The sequence below is a fragment of the Aristolochia californica genome, unplaced genomic scaffold, assembly GCF_029961685.1.
Source record: "Aristolochia californica isolate CCGP_79_NKW_82.1479 unplaced genomic scaffold, dmAriCali1.0.hap1 SCAF_5, whole genome shotgun sequence".
Taxonomy (NCBI): domain Eukaryota; kingdom Viridiplantae; phylum Streptophyta; class Magnoliopsida; order Piperales; family Aristolochiaceae; genus Aristolochia; species Aristolochia californica.
In genome coordinates, this window is record NW_027182214.1 from 4,604,786 (window position 1) to 4,621,865 (window position 17,080).

Consider the following 17,080-nt stretch of genomic DNA (forward strand, 5'->3'; position numbering starts at 1 on the left):
TCTACCACTGCTACAAGTGCAGAATTGGTCTGCCACAGTACACTAAAATTGGGAAACCAACAAATGAAATTCAAGAATAAAGAATGTAATTATTCCTCCTCTCATCCAGCTGTTGTAGTGGTCGCTGCTCCATCATTGCCAGATTCCGCTGCAACTTCTGGCTTTATCTCCTCAAGCTGCTGCAGGACTTGATGAATCTCCGGCCTTGCTGCTGGTGAAGGATCCACACAATGCAAAGCTAACTTCAGAGTGTTCAGCAATTCATCCCCGGTGGTGGAGGCATCATCCCTCATGAGTTCCAAATCAAAGACTTCATTAGTCCACTCTTCTTTGACAATCGAAGCCACCCACTGTGGCAAGTCCATGCCATTCATAGCCTCACCGGGTGATTTCCCTGTCAAAAGCTCTAGTATGATCACACCAAGGCTGTAGATATCAGTCTTTGTGCTGACTTTCTTGAGATTTGAAACTTCAGGTGCCCGGTAGCCCAGAGCCCCTGCAGTTGCAATCACGTTTGTATTGGCAGCTATGGTCATAAGGTGTGAGAGGCCAAAATCAGCTATCTTGGCATTGTTGTTCTCATCCAACAGGATGTTGCCTGAACTCAGGTTCCCATGGATGATGTTCTCTTGGGTATGGAGGTAGTGAATTCCTCTTGCAGTGCCCATTGCAAGGTTCATCCTTGTTGTCCAATCAACTGGGGTGTCTGGTCCACGAGCTTGATTCAGGAAACATAATGATCAGAATCCAGAAATATAAATATGAAAAAATGGATACATAGAGAGAAGAAGAAACACTGTTGAATGTTCTTGGACCTCTTCTTGTTTGGCTGAAATGCATTTAAAAAACTAAATGTGGGTGCAAAAATTTCAGACTAGAAATTGAACAAAGGTATAGAAACAAGTTTATAATTCTGATCCTAGCAGCAGGTACTCTCAATTTCTTGCCATATGCACAAGTGAACCTCATTCAGAATCTTTAGTTTTAGTGAGATGCATCTAATCATCTATCCTCGGTACCTCTATTCCAGCAATTTTATCGACTGAAAACAGCACAGGAAAAAAAGAAGGTTTAGCAGGCAGTTTAGAATTTGTGAGTTGCAGGCAGGGTATGTAATTTTCTTTTTCCTTGAATTGAAGAGCATTTCATTGGGAATCCTACTAGTTCAAGTATTAGGCAACTTATTGTATAGTACGAGAATGCTTTCTAATTTCATTACTTTTTCTTTCTTTATTCTTCCTTTCTTACTATGATTTCCAAAGCATGATGGTATAAGAAGATTTAAGACTAAACATTAAATAAAGCCTCTGTCCAGATATTCCAGATAAGAAAAAAATAAAAACAAGCAGGCATTTGTTCAGTTCAGTTTTGTTACCATGGAGGAAAGATGCAAGACTTCCTTTTGGCATGAAATCAAAGACCAGAAGCTTCTCTCCTTTTGGACCCAAATAATACGCTCGAAGGGCCAGTAAGTTGGGATGCCTTATCTTCCCTAACGCATTAACTTCAGTTTCAAACTCTCTCTGGTTCTTTGCAATCTTCTCCCTGAGTCTCTTCACTGCAACTTCACTCCCATCCTCCAAAGTTGCCTTATAAACTGTTCCATAAGTACTTTTCCCCATAATTTCAGCAGTTGCACAAAGAAGATCATCTGCCGTGAATACCAAAGGTCCATCAAAATGCACCAGCTTTCCCCCAGCTTCACCTCCTGATTCTACTTCTGTTCCCATTGAAGGGCCTCCCTTTTCACCTCTCATGGCTGCGGCACCTGTGGCAGGCCTGCCCTTCTTGGTTCTGCTACCCCTTTCTCTGATTAGACAACATAATAAAATGCAGCACAACACAATTAACAGGCCGAGGAGAGCTCCAGCAGCTATAAGGATTACATCTTTTGTGCTCAGTTTTCGACCACGAGACTTCCTTGGTGGTGGTGGGAGGTTTTCCGAAGGTGGGGGAGAAGGACATGGGACTGAAACACTATAACCACACAGCTGAAGGTTCCCTCTAAACGAACTGGAGTTGAATTTCTCCGTTAGAAGGAGAGGTACGGGACCAGAGAGATCGTTGTTGGAAACGTTTAGAAGCACCAAGTTGGGTATTCCGGCCAGAGACACCGGGATGGTCCCATTGAGATCGTTTACCGACAAATCCAATTGAGACAACCCAGATATGTTTCCGAGAGCTGATGGCATGTGGCCTTGGAATCGGTTTCCTTTCAGTATAAAAACAGAGAGATTTTGAAGCCTATTTACTGAGTCGGGGATTTGGCCATCTAGTCGGTTGTTTGCGAGGTTTAAGGAAGCCAACGAAGAGAGATTGCAAAGAGATTCTGGAAAATTTCCACGAAGATCATTATTTGAAAACTCAACGGAACGAAGCTGCGATAAGAGACCAATCGCATCGGGTATGGTACCGTTGATGCGATTATTACTTAGAGAAATTTCTTGAAGTTTTTGCAACCGGCTCAGAGAAGTGGGAATTTTTCCGGAGATGAGGTTGTGATCAAGAAGCAAAGATTGGAGTTCGTAGGGGTTCTTACCGGTTTGGCCACCCCATGTATCAGGGATTGCACCTGAGAGATTGTTATAACGAAGATCGAGAAATGTGACTGAAACAGAATGCGTGAGACTAAGCGGGAGTGAACCAGTCAAGCTGTTGAAGCTAAGATTGAGTCTATAAAGCTTCGTCGAGTTAAATAGACTACTGGGAACGAAACCAGTGAGCAAATTTTTGCTAAGATCAAGGGTCTGAAGGGATGGACCGTTACCGAGTGATGGCGGAATCTGGCCGCTGAGACGGTTATTGAAGAGATGAAGGCCTCTGAGGTTAGGAAGAAACCCAAGAGATGTGGGAATGAGTCCTTCAATGTAGTTGTCATGAAGGCTAAGCCTCCGAAGAGCAACCAGCTGGCCGATCTTCTCGGAGATTCGTCCGCCGAGTCCCCTCCATGGAAGCTGAATTGCAATTACCTGGCCTTTAACACATTTGATACCGAACCATCCGCCTGAGCAGGCCGTGAGACCTGAGTCGTTCCAGCTCCTTAAAACACCGCTCGGGTCGGAAAACGAATGCTTGATAGCTTGTAAAACTTGATAATCCGATTGGGTCACGATAATCTCGTCCCATTCGCTTGACACGGCCCCGGCGAAGAGTATTAGCATCAGAAGTAGCGAGACCATGAAGTGCGAACTCAGGAACCGACAAGGATCTTCAGTAAGCCTACACTTATCCTTTCTTCTGTGAGCGAACCAGCTCAGATTGCTTTCCTTGTGACAGAGGAAGAGAGAACTCTGAAGAGAATCACAGCAACGGCGAGGAGCCTCCGCCATGGACATCAAATATTTCTTGAAAATCCGAGAAGCAGAAGCAATAAAGCGTCCTTGCTCCTCCTCTTACTAACTAATTTTCAGTGTCGATCGTTTTCAAGCAAGAGATGTCAGGGAGGAGGAGGGTCACTTCACGAAAGGGGGAGAAAATGGTGGAGGAAATTGAGACCAGAAGAATCTAAGTGAAGGGAAAAGAGAGACAGAGAGAGACGGTGGAAGAATCTTGATTTTGGGGGAGAGAAAATCGTTGCGAGTCAAGTGGGTTTGCTCAGAGGGGTGTCTTCTTTTAGCTGTGCCTAACGGCTAGTTTTTTTTCCAAGAGTGGATTGCTTTCATTTCATCTCTTACGTTGCAAGAAGAAGACGAAATAGTCGTAATGTATTATTGATTTCATTTCATCTCTTCCTACTCCAATCGACATTTCTCAAGTTCAACTTATCAACAATTACATAATTTTTTTAAAAACGTCTTCTTGTTCTACGATTTAATTCAACTGTTTGGAGTTTATCGAAAATGTGAAATGGAACACTACGAAATGGCAACTACTAATCGAAACTATAAATATATATATTTTTTATGTTTTTCCTTCCATTAGATGCTCTACAGGACCCGTTTTTTGTTTTTTCAATTGGGACGAAGCAGGGGACTCTTAGTGTTCTTTCCGTCTTCTCCGTTTCTCGGAACCAGACGGGCCTCTGCAACGGCTAGTTTTTGCTGATCTCGGTCAAAGGACGAGAAAAGCTCACCCTTCAAGACTTACCTCTGTACCATGTCTGCTCTCTGTTCTTTTAACAGCGTACGAGGAGAGAAAAAAATGGAAAATCACTTGGACGGCGACAGACAACCACACTCCATAAATAAACAGTACTGAATATTATTGATATTGACTTCCGAGTTAGAGATGTTAATGGAAGTTCGACGTTATTCTCACATTTAATTTTTCTCTAAAGCCTCTATACAAGGTGGGGATTGTCTGAGATAGAGTTTATCTCATGTTTGGATGAAAGGGAGAATCTGGAAGTTGTTTTGTGTGTTTTTGCCAAATTTGGGGTTTATGAGGGGTGCATAGCATTGATCAATCACATACAGGACGATTTTTGGGCTGATTAATCACACATAATTATATTATCCTTGTCCTAATTACACCCAAACTCTAATACTTAAAAGATAAGTCATAACATAATTAAATAACTCAACATAAATATAAGACTAATATAACTAAAACACCTTTAAACTGAAACTCTTATGTGAGGCCTGTTTCCGTGATAATTTTGGTTATGTAAGACTTCTTATTATGAGAGTTATGTAAGACTCTTCCATATTTGTTCTTCAACACTTTCCTTCAAACTGGAATTTATAACTTCAACTTGCAATGAAAAAGATTCTTGGACTTCAATTTTCTTTTGCTGAAAAAAATCTTCACAAATACAATTCTTCATAGATGAAAAAACTTTGTCTTTTGTGCTCCCCCTTTCTTGAATATTTTGTTCACATAAAAATTACCACATCATATGGAATAAAAAACCTTTTTATTGTGCTTCTTCTTCTACTTCTCTCCCTTATGCTGGGAGATAATTGCAGTGATCTCAGCTTGAAACAAAGAACATTGATGTAGTACTAAGCTTCTCCATTACGGTGTCCCAAGTATAAGTACGCCACCAGGTACAAACTCTCAAAGGGTAGAAATGGGTGATAAAACATAAGTCCAAACCAAACTCAAAGGATTTCAAACAAATATAATTATAATAATTACTAAAGTGGGTAATGTCTATCATTCACAAGACGACGATAAAAGACCCACAGATACATATAAAAAGTCTCAATGGACTAAATACCTATATATATATATATATATATATATATATATATATATATATATATATATATATATAAAGGTAAACCAATTGAAGCAACACACAAGAGGTTGGTCAAAAGGGGTATGTGAGAGTCAAATAAAGGATGGTACGAGAAATGCCGCCAAATAACTAATGGGTAATGGGTAAAGAGGAAGATAAGATGCTGAGGCTACCATGTGCTTTATTTTTCTTAGAAATTCAAATTCTGCATCAAACAAACCAATGCCGACAACAATCAACAGATAATGAACCTAAGGCAAACAACCTAGGAGTTTTTCTTCAGAAATAATGTCTCAATCAAAGAGACACAACAACATTAGCGGAAATGGGTCAATGCCCAAATAACATGTACCAAATTTGCAGTAGTAGAGCAGTAGATAACCGGCAAATAATGAAAGTCCTTAAGAGTAATAAGGACACATGAAATAGTAAGTAGCAAGTCCATCAGTAAATAAGGAAGTTGCACAAAATAGTATGTTGGAATCGAGTAATAATCCAAGATAATAATTGAGCTAGAGATAGAGAACCGAGTCGAATCGAGTCAAATCGTAAACTAATATAACTAACTCATATAAGAAATATGTATAGAACTCGGAACCCAAACACGTATAATTGAGGCAGAAAATAAGTGGGTCGACTTAGGTTGACCCAGACCTGAGTTGGCTGAATCAACTCTGCTCGCTTGGTTAACCTGAGCGGAACAAATGACTCTCGGGTTACTAGTTTGTTGGGTTGAGCTAATAATGTCTAGTCTGAGTTGGACTCAACGATCAATTAAAACCAGTTAACTTAGGAAAACTTTAATTTAGCAACAATGCGTCTTCTTCCTCACAGCGCTGAACTGCATGGGACAATAGAGTCGTCCCGCGGCACTGGCTCCCGAATAGCCGACGATGAACTAGCGAGAACCAGAAATGGAAGACGAGTCAGAAATAGAACCCGACAGGATGGACTAGTGTCTTCATCCTCCCGAAGTTGTTCCTAGTGATTGCCGAGTAGAGCAGGATGAGTGGTAGAGACAACTCTATGATTTCCAAAAAAAAAATAGCAGCAACGATAGAAATAAGATCTCATCCAACAGGTCTAGTAGAGTAATCAACTCGGTAGTAATTAACTCAAGTGGATTAATGTTGAAGCAGTGTAGCAGAGTAATCAACCAGTCAGATAACTCGACAGTAATCTACTCGCATCCGGTAGAGGTTACGACTAGGAAATAAGGAAAACCAGAGTTTCCCGATGGATTGCAACAGCGGAGATACGATCCAGAGTCAACTCGGACAGTAGCAATACCAGAAAGATAGGATAAAAAATACCGAAAAAACACAAATCAACAAGCAAACAGAGGAACCAACGTCTTCTTCTTCCCCACGACATTGGTGATTTCCGAGACTCCAGAAACAACAACGCGCACACGAAGCAGAGAACTGATGGCTTGGTTCCAACAGAATGCCAACAGACAGAGGCTTAATCAACGTCTCCTTCCTCCCCACGTTGCATGAGCCAGCAGAGACAGAGTGATAAGGATCTTCCGAAAGATCACTGAGATACAACAGCAATGGAGTTGGCGTTGAAGATGAGCTAGAGAATTATGGGAGCAGCAGCAGAGATAGATAACGAACCAGACATCCCAGAGAAATTTTTGAAAGAAATCAATCCACAGATTGATCATCCACCAAGCAGATTGAGCTCTTGAAATCAATCAGAGGATCTGTAAAAACAAACTGATTCATCAAGCAGTAGTAAACAAATAGAGAAGACGGTCATTCTCAGAATAAAACTTTGTCAATATATAATATGCAATATTAAAAGCTTATTATAGATGTGAAAACGTAAATCAAACAATGGGTATAGGAACTAAAAAGAGAAGAAAAGAAAAAAAGGTAGATACAAACCTAAACTGCTAGAGATAATAGATCAGAAAAGGATCACATTATCTTTGTGTGTTGACCGAGTCAACTCACAGAACCTGCTCTGATACCTTGTTGAATTTATGAAAAAGAGAAAAACTTCATTCACTTGTTGTAATCAAAGTACATGAACCCCTGTTTATAATAGAGGAAAGTAACAGAGTCCAATTAAAATTAAATTGCCCTTGTCCCAAAACACTTAAAGATATGTCCTAGCATAATTAAATAACTCAACATAAATAAAAGACTAACATAAACTAAAACACCTTTAAACTGAAACTCTTTTATGAGATCTGCTTCCATAATAATTTTGGCTCTGTAAGACTTCTTATTGTGAGAGTCATGTAAGACTCTTCTATATTTGTTCTTCAACATAAGTAAATATTTTATTATGAAAAACTTGAATAACATGTTTACCCTCATAATTCCAATATTTGTAAGCTATATTTTGGATTTAAGTACAATAGTTAAGCAAAAGTGAAGTAAAAGACCCATCTTGTCCATGGCACGATTCTTCTAAACATTTTATCTTCAAGACTATTCTAAGTCTTTTATGTGTATCAGAGAGGAGACGGTATGTATGTTTAATTTGGAGTATATTTTATTTCTAGTATACTAGAACAAATTTACATTCATGAGCATTATAAATATGTGGTGTACAAATTGGTCTAATATAGAGCAATTTTGACATACTAATTGGACCGATGAAGTCGGGTGGACCGATGGATCTAAAGAATAATATGTAAGTATGGTTTTCTTATAAAAATATATTTTAATTTATGTTTGAGTAATTAAAATGAATTATCTCTTGTTATTTTTTCACAGGAAGAGATGCAACGGTTGGTATAAGAGGCACATGAGGCTGGTGAGCTAGTTGATGAGAGTGCCATTATGAGACGGGTTCATGGCTATCAGTCAAGCTACAATAATGGGTTGGATTTGTCTAAACCGCCTCTACCCAAGACGGCCCGACCATCTTCGTCCTAGTTGTCTATACAATGGGTTGGATTTTTTTTCTTTTATTTTTTCCCTTATTTTCTATGGATATTATTATTATTATTATTATTATTTTATGTTCGGGTTGGATATTCAGATAAATTCTATGTACATCCCTTTTGGATAAGGCTGAGCATGCTCTGTATCTAAGACCCACCTCGCCCCATCGGAAATGGATCCGAGTCAAGTTCGTGTCGGTTTTTGTTCCATGTAGTCCGAGAACCGAGAAAATGTGTTGGGTTTCGTAACGCCACTATCTGTCTAGTTCCAGACTTGCGGAAACCCTTGGAGTCCTTCAGCATACTCGCTGCTAGTCTGGAATCTGTACAACCATGGCGGTTGATGCTTTTGCTCGTCCGCCACGCCAGGCGGTCCCACCGCCGGCGCCTTCTAGGCTTCGATGGGGAGAGCTGGATGAAGACGACGGAGACGATCTCGATTACCTTCTACCGCCGCGTCAGGTGATAGGGCCGGACGAGAGTGGCGTGAAGAAGGTTATCGAGTACAAGTTCGACGACGATGGAAATAAGGTCAAGATCATTACAACGTCTCGCACGCGGAAATTGGCCAAGGCCCGTCTCAGCAAGCGTGCCGTGGAGCGTCGCGCGTGGCCCAAGTTCGGCGACGCCGCTCATGAGGACTCTAGCAGTCGCCTCACAATGGTATCCACGGAGGAGATCTTGTTGGAGAGGCCTAGGGCTCCTGGTATCTTTCTCCTCCTCGTTGATTACTTTATCTAATCATTTTTTCCTCCTTGTTTGTACGAGTTTGCAGGGCTTTCTGTCTGTGTTTTTTTTTTTTTTTTTCCATCCTCTTGAGAGTTTCAACTGGATCTGAAATTCCGGATAGATCACCTCAAACGAAGTGCTGCTTTCCATTGTCATATTTCCTTTTGTGGTTTTTCTGTTCTTCCTCCTCATTGAAATTTGTGGTAACATCCCACAGTCTGCCTATATGAAAAAAATTAGACTGAGAGCAAAAAAAATACAACCTTTATTTCAAGGGAACTATCGCTTCTGAGCTATTAATTTTTATTCTAATCTTTCTTGTCAAAGTGCTGGTAGTTCACAATAGTTATAATTCTTAATAGTTACTCACTAAAATGTTTTATCGCTGTTAGGATATTAAGAAGGGACTACTATATTTCCTATTGCGTTCGTTGAGTGCAAATAGAGTATGTTGTGTTTGTCTTTATGCACAATTTAATGCGGATATTATTCCAATTGTTTGATACTGGTTATTGCAATTTTTGATTTTTTTTTCCGAGAGTACATAAAAGATCAACTTGTAAATTAATGTGTTCTATTACACTAGCTCAAATTAGGCATGGCTTTTTTCTCTTTTTTGTTATCTCAGTGGCAATTTCGGGGGTGGTGAATAGAATACAGGGTGGCTTCAGTGACTCCTCTCATTGATTTGTAATTACCCTGGAATGTCCTTGAATTTCTTTCTTTTCCAAAGTTGCCCAATGATTGCTGCTAGTGACAGTTCCATGGTGCTCTGACTGTTCTTGGGAAACGACGTGATATAGTTTTATTTATAAAGTCAGTCTGGTTCTGAGGGAAGCATGAGCTGAAGTTAAACTTGCAGAATATGATCCCCAAACTTGCTGACCGAAACGGCAATGTAGGAAAATGTGTTAGCTGTTTCCTCTTTCTGATTGCATAGCTTAAAAAGAGAGTTTACAATTGGTTGGTCCCTACTACTAAAATTAACAACTGAAATTAGGGTCAACTTTTAAATGTAAGTAATAAACATAGATTATAAATTGATAAAGAATATATCTTCACTTAGAAATAGAATGCCTTACTTGACTAGGTGAAATATTTGAAGATGTAATAATGGTATTCATGTTGTTTATTTTTATTTGTTTTATTCTTGTGAAGTTTTATTAATAGACTTGTAATAGTGAGCTGCAATAAGAGGGTAAACAAATCTGTCCTCAAGGAGCGAGCTTCTCATTACAAGAGTAAGTTGGGCTACCCTTGGCTAGTTTATCTGCAATGTCATTGGCAGATCGGTATGCGTGCTGCAATAAAATTTCTATAGAGTTACTGACTTCTTGGATTTCATCTGAAATATGTCTAACCTTCCGTGGGGAGGGATTTTCTTGAGAAACTAGTTTACAACCAAAGCTTAGACTCCTTCTATCCCCACTGTGTTGGAGTAGTGCTGGGTGTAAATTTTCTATCCCGCTAACGGTGCCTTCGTTTCTGCTTCAATAGAGTTGCAGAGCCCCACTGATCCAGAGTAGTTCATGAGCACTTGACACGAGTGATCTTTTATCAGTCCAATCCCAGACGGGCCGGTGTTGTCCAATGAGCTTCTGTCCAAATTGTCTTCATTCAATTGAATGGAGGAAACCAGGAAATTACTTGGATGGAGGAAATGTTCTCCGGATAAGATAACTTCTCTTCAGCTTATTTGGATCACTGAGCTTGGCAGTGGAGGGGAGGATGCTGTAGACTTATCCCCAAGTTAATATGGATTGAATATGCTTTCAAATCCTGTGATAGTCTCGTTAGAGCCATATCTGTGTTGCTTATGCATTAAGATCCTAACTAAAGATAGTTCTATCATTCAAATCCCTTCTAATACTTTTCTTAAACCTTATTGAGTTAATCTTAGTAGGAGCCAATCAATATTTATATTAAAAAGTAGAAAAACCCTTAGAAGGGAGCTCTCTTTTGTTTAACATACTAAATTCTAGTTCTGAATAGGCCATACAAATGTTCTCTTATTGTGGATGGTGCAATATACACTAGTTTTTTAAGCCATCCAGTGATGTCAGGAAGGCCTAATGGTAATAGGGTTTCCATATCGGTTAAATAGAAAAACTCATTCATTTTAGAAAGCTATTTTTTCTAGTTTTCTTTTTATTTTCTTGATCTTAGCATAGCAAATTGTAAGATCTATTGTTTAATCTCATCCATCTATTATGATACAATATAAGAGATTGAATTGTATCATCTTCTGGGTGTAGATTATCTCGTTGTTGTAGAGTTAGAATCCTTTCTGCTCGTACAACTCTTAAATGATCTAAAAGACGCTCTTTGTAAGTCATTCTGGTGTCCAAGGTGTAAAAGGAGTTTTATACCTTGTTGGGACAGATGAAGAACCTAAGTGTTCTTGCAACAAAGATTGTTGTTTTCATTTTTTTTTCTTTTTTCTTTTGGCTCTTCTCCCTCTTTATCAGTTGTAAACAAACAAAAAGTAAAAAAAAAAGGGATTTTCGATTTCAGAAAGAAAAAGAAGTTTTTAGAAGGGAGAGAATGGCTTTTTAGATGTTAATCCAGACGTGTCCTTAGCTTGTTCTTCTTGTATAAATGATATTAGCTTATAATAAAGATGTCTCGATTGTAGGTTTATGGATAAATCTTTTCTGAGGCTCTCCATTCGTTTTGAAGCCTTACTCTTCAATCAATTGCAGGTAGCAAATCAGATGAAACGACAATCGATCCCTTGGCCACCCTTGGGAAAGCAGGGGCTGGTGCTGTTCTCATGGTTTGCCGTATATGTCTCAAGAAGGGGGATCACTGGACTTCCAAGTGCCCCTACAAGGATCTGGCTCCACAAGCTGAAGGCTTTGGTGACCGTCCGCCAACAACAGAAACTGCTGCTCCAGCTGCTGCTAGCAAGAGCACCTATGTTCCACCTGGCATGAGAGCAGGTGGGGAGAGGACTGGTACCGAAATGAGGCGAAGAAATGAAGAGAACTCTGTGAGAGTCACCAACTTATCGGAGGACACTCGGGAAGCTGACCTGCATGAGCTGTTTCGAACGTTTGGTCCAGTTAGCCGTGTTTATGTTGCTATTGACCAGAAGACTGGTGTTAGTAGAGGCTTTGGTTTTGTTAATTTTGTTAACAAGGAAGACGCAGAGAGGGCCATCAACAAGCTTAACGGATATGGTTATGATAATCTCATCCTCAGAGTTGAGTGGGCTACGCCTAGATCCAATTAAAGAGTTCTGGTTGGAACTGGTTAGGTTTTTTCCTATTTTTATTTTGCAGCGGCTTGGGATGTTTCTTTTCTACATTATACATGCGAATGTTTTGTCTAAGAATTCGAGGAAAGGCATTGTTTGTTTACTAAGTAAATTTGCTTTTGAAGCAGATTCCAGATTTAGTTGCTTGTCTTTTTTGTCTCTGGGCAAGTTCAATTTCTTTGTCATGCAATATGATTAAAATCTGTTTCTTGCCTAGGTGGGAGGGTTGATCCAATATGAAAAATCATTTGGTGTGAAATACTATCTCAGCCATTTGAAAATGATCAACGATTATTCCAGTGGTCCGATCAGACAGTAAGGCAGTAAGGAGTCATTGTTGTGAGAGACAGTGTAACGACATTGCTACTGTAAAACATAAACTTCTTTATTGCATTGTAATCCTCAATTGATTAGGTAATTTGCCAGTCTAGGTAATTTGGCATGTAAAATATTGTGTGTTGTGCATGGTTACTTTATTTGTCATCATTGGTTTTTCCGTAACAAAACCATCAATGGCTGCTGAATCTCAACGCAGCAACCAAGAAGACGGACGAGGCTTTGATGGTTCACCTGCACGATGATTCGGAGATCGTTAAGGACTCGATCGGTCGATTTGGTGTTTCTGAGCTTGGCATTGTTGACATCCATTACTGTATCCATCTTCACTGATGACTTTGACCGTAGGCTCCCAAGCCGAGGAGACGATCCGGGGAGAAGCTGTTGCTGCACCGGTGAAGACTTTTGCATATTTGCCGCCGGCGTTTAGGATCTCTTCCCTTTCCTCCGCCAGCCCGTCTTTCTCTTCTTTGATGGGATGCTGGCGTTTGTAGACGAAGAAACCTCCGATGCTTACCAGTTACCAGGAGCAGGGCACTAGACCACCAGTCAAGCCTGTCAAAACTCAGAAGGTTTAGGGAAAGATCGAGGAGGCGAAGAGTAAAAACTCAGAAGCCCTCTCACTCTCGCATTTGGATATATAAAATTAAGTATTTGTTTAAGTATTTTATTTAATATATTTAATTAAATTAAAGAATCTTAATTTATTTTTTAAAATATTTATTAATTTAAACAAGTTAAAATTTATCTTAGTTTATTAACATAATAGTTAAATAAAATTATCTTATAAAAATTAAATCAATTATAATAATTTTATATAATAAAAACTCTTTTTACTTATTTATATAAATTCATGATTGTAATATATAATTGATTTCTAACTTAAGAGTGATAATTTAGATATTAAAAAAGTAACAATTATTTGTTTAATTATTTTATTTTAATATTTTTAAATAAATAAATAATTAAAATTATTTGTGTTTAGTCAAATAAAACTATCTAAAATAAAAGTTATATCTATTAAAGTAATTTTATATAATAAAGTACCCTTTTTTATGTATATAAATTTCTTATTTTAATATTATAATTAGAGTATTTTTAAGAGTGAGAATTTAGATATTGTAAAAGTAATAATTTGATTAACATTTGGATATTATAAAAGTAAGGATTTGTTTAGTCATTTTATTTTATAGATTTAATTAAATAAATAATCTTAATTTTATAATTAATTTATTAATTTAAAATAAGTTATTTTATATTTTAGCTTAGTTAAATGAAAAATATTATAAAATTAAATCTATACAATTAATTTTGTATAATGAAATACCCTCTTTTTTATTTACATAAAATTTTAATTTTTAATATAATGTTTAATTAATATTTTAAGAGTGAGAATCTATATATTAAAAGTAACAATTTGATTAAGCATTTGTATATTATAAATTTAATTTTTTTTAAAATATGTTATTTTATATATTTAATTAAATAAATAAATTTAATTTATTTTTTAAAAATTATTTATTAATTCAAACAAGTTAAAATCTTTCTTAACTTATTTATAAAAACTTAAATAAAAATAATCTTATAAAAGTTAAATCTATTAGACTATTTTATTAATAAAATAATATTGAAGTAAATTAATTTTTTTGTGTTAGGGTGCGCGATGGAAAGTGCTGTAAAGTATTTTTTTGTGTTCAGAAACTTGAAAGATTTTGTATTGTTTGTTTCTCTTTTCTGAATCTTTAATGTAACTACAAAATAATAAGCAACTGTGAATCGGCTGCGGGCCTCTCTTGGAACTTTTGGATGAATTTTCATTGGGAGTTCAAATAGGAATCTTGTTCCCAGGTATTTGTAGATTAATTTCAGTTCTTCTGCTTACCAGCAACTCCCTGGCGATCCGATATTTCAGAAAATGGATTAAATTGAGTTTGGAGAAGGAGACGGAGGGATGGAGCTGCATGCCTTCGAAAAATAACTGAAAGAGAAGAAGAATTATAGGATAACGAAGCAATATTCTTTCTTCCAAACCAATTTACATTTATACTTGCAGCCCCATTTTTGGGCAATCAGATCGACATTAAAAAAGAACTGCAAGAATTTAACACCTTCCATATACATGACTTTAGTAAGTAATTCACCCAAGTTCACTAGCTACTTCAACACCAGGCCAAGAAGCTCCTTCGGCAGCCCTCCACCCTTATTCATCACCCTTAACTACACGTTTCTGGGTAGCCTCGCCGTGCCCAGAATCACCAACCATGGCTGAGGATCATCAGGAGAGCCGACGAGAAGTCGAACGACTCAGTGGGGAAGACTGGGGGCCGTTGGAGCCAGACGCGGATGATGCTGAATTATAGATATATTCCGGTCGGAAAAGCTGTATCTCAGACGTCTGAAACCTTCCGGAATCCCCCGGAAGCCTGATGTACGACGCCGACTGCGAGTCGTTGATCCATGACCCCATTAAAGAAGCTTGACTTCCGGTCCTGTACTGAACAATGGCTTTGTAAACGAACGGGATGAGACCCTCCATGGAGAATCAGCTGCAGAGGAGCCAGAGAGAGGGAGAGAAGAGGATGGAATTCGTCCAAGGAAAGGATGAAACGAGAGGTTTAAAAAGAGGGAGAGGAGGGGGATGATGACGTGGAGTAGGGTACAGCTCTGAACTGAAAGCTAAGCAATTGAAAGAGGGAGGAAGGAGATTGAACGCAATCCAGTGGAGTGAAGGTCTGAAACCTCTATTCAAACTGCAGAGACATCTCACCCAATCTCACTTAATTAATAAAATCTTCTACTTCGAAGCCACCTCCTTGCTTCATCTTCCCTCATTTTAATTAATCACATTTTGGGTCATCTCCCTCTTCTGGCCGCCACCTTCATTATCTTTTTCTTTTTTATCTCAAGTCACCACTGCCTTTTCCATTGTAACGAGACACAGGATAAATGATCCACATTAGCAAAGAAAAACCATTCTCACACGTTTTCTTCAAATTTTCTAGATGAAAAGCATGTTTAATACCTTTTTTTATAACATCTTAATCAAGCTCCAACGTTTACTGCAACAGGGTCTGCTTGTCTTTGTTTAAATTATCTCTTCCTTGATTCAAAACATTGAAAACAAAGTTTAAGAAGGATTAGGTTAAACAGTCCATCGGAAGAGATGAAGTGGATGATTTACCTCCCAGTTAACCTAATTAAGGATTTTCTAAGCTGCTGAAGGTCAAACTGTTTACTCATTCTTCTCCATGTTTCTGTTAAAAAAATACAATTGTCGATCAAAATCAAGCTTCATGCTTCATGGATGGATTGAAAAGGAGAGAGACCTAGTCTGGCTGATCAAGAGAGGTGCAACTGCCTTACCTAAAGCTTCAATCTCCTATTTTTTTTTTTTTCCTTTAAGATTGATCCTCCTCCCCTTGATTAGCAAGGGTAAGTGACCTAGTTAACTAGGAAGTGGTTGACTATGTATGAATGGAGATAGATAGGCCGTTGTTCGGTGGACTTTGGCAATGGTAGGTGATGCCAAGAATCAAAATTTCACCTGAGTATTGAATGTAAGTCTTTTCATCTTTTTATAATCGTTCTACTCTTTAAGGGGTTTATAGTTTCATGGTAGGTATCGGTGTTCTAGGGTTGAAATTGTTAGTAGTTTCTTGCTTTTCAGGATTGACCCATTATCTCCTTAGATGTTGGAAAGGTGGGCAATTGTAACCACTCCCTCATTTGATTGTAAAAGATGGGTTTAATGAATTCGGATATGGTCTAGCAGACAGACACTACGCACATCTCCTGTGTCTCCTACATCTCTTGGCATTTTGCATTGGGTGGTTGATTCTCGGCCGATAGACGACGGCGTTCTGAGGGTCATGCTGTCTTCGATCAGCGTCGCTGACATTTCCCATATGGTGGCTGATTGTCTGCTGAAAGACGTCGCTCCGTGGCCATGAGCACCAAACGGTGCATCGAAGCACATCTATAAGGCATTGTTACTGAGTGTCGAGAGATAGACCACTCGGCCATCTCACATTAAAATTTATCATTAGATACATTTAATAGATATTTGAATAACTATAAAATCAGTATATTTATTGTTCATGTTTTTTTCCATTTAATTCATATGAATTAAATAATTTAAATGCATATTTTTATTAATTTTTTCTATTGAGAAAATTTTATTTAGTTTTATGCATACTTAATTTTCTATGCATATTTTTGGTTGACCTAAATATAAAGAATTAATAATTGGCATACATTTTAGTCAATTATTTTTAGACTATATTTTTGTTTACATTTGAATAATTGAGTAATAGCCACGCCATTCTTAATTATGAAAATGACTAGCAACATTAAGTTTAGTCACATAAAGTTAATGTCATAAAAACTTATGATTAATCATGGAGATATAATAATTTAACCCCAAGGTAATTGTTCTATTTAATGTGATTAATTAGGATACAATATATACAGTTGAAAAACAAATCTAGTTGCCCATTGGCCTAGAAAATTTCTTTAAAGATATTTTTTTATCCCATCATAAAGTGATATAAATCGCTTTTGTATTGTAATATAAGCCCACAAAAAAGATTATAATGACATTTTGATTTATTGGTTTGAATTTATTCACATGAGTAAATATTCAATATTTGGCTTCATTGCATGTTTTAGTAAG

General features: G+C 37.8%; 3 protein-coding genes across 3 annotated transcripts; 1 reads left to right on the forward strand and 2 right to left on the reverse strand.

Moving 5' to 3' along the window:
* Nucleotide 1: 1 nt before the first annotated feature.
* Nucleotides 2-3,566, reverse strand: LOC137965074 (probable leucine-rich repeat receptor-like protein kinase IMK3). The gene is made up of 2 exons (XM_068811471.1): nt 1,376-3,566; nt 2-718 (listed from the first exon to the last, which is right to left on the reverse strand). Exons 1-2 carry the CDS (start codon nt 3,333-3,335, stop codon nt 102-104), a joined length of 2,577 nt encoding a protein of 858 aa, XP_068667572.1. The 5' UTR covers nt 3,336-3,566; the 3' UTR covers nt 2-101.
* A 4,719-nt stretch (nt 3,567-8,285) lies between these two features.
* On the forward strand, nt 8,286-12,419 carry LOC137966030 (uncharacterized). The gene is made up of 2 exons (XM_068812472.1): nt 8,286-8,790; nt 11,516-12,419. Exons 1-2 carry the CDS (start codon nt 8,418-8,420, stop codon nt 12,046-12,048), a joined length of 906 nt encoding a protein of 301 aa, XP_068668573.1. The 5' UTR covers nt 8,286-8,417; the 3' UTR covers nt 12,049-12,419.
* A 2,027-nt stretch (nt 12,420-14,446) lies between these two features.
* Nucleotides 14,447-14,978, reverse strand: LOC137966747 (uncharacterized). Its single transcript, XM_068813450.1, has one exon. The coding sequence runs from the start codon at nt 14,942-14,944 to the stop codon at nt 14,684-14,686; it is 261 nt and encodes an 86-aa protein (XP_068669551.1). The 5' UTR covers nt 14,945-14,978; the 3' UTR covers nt 14,447-14,683.
* Nucleotides 14,979-17,080: the final 2,102 nt, after the last annotated feature.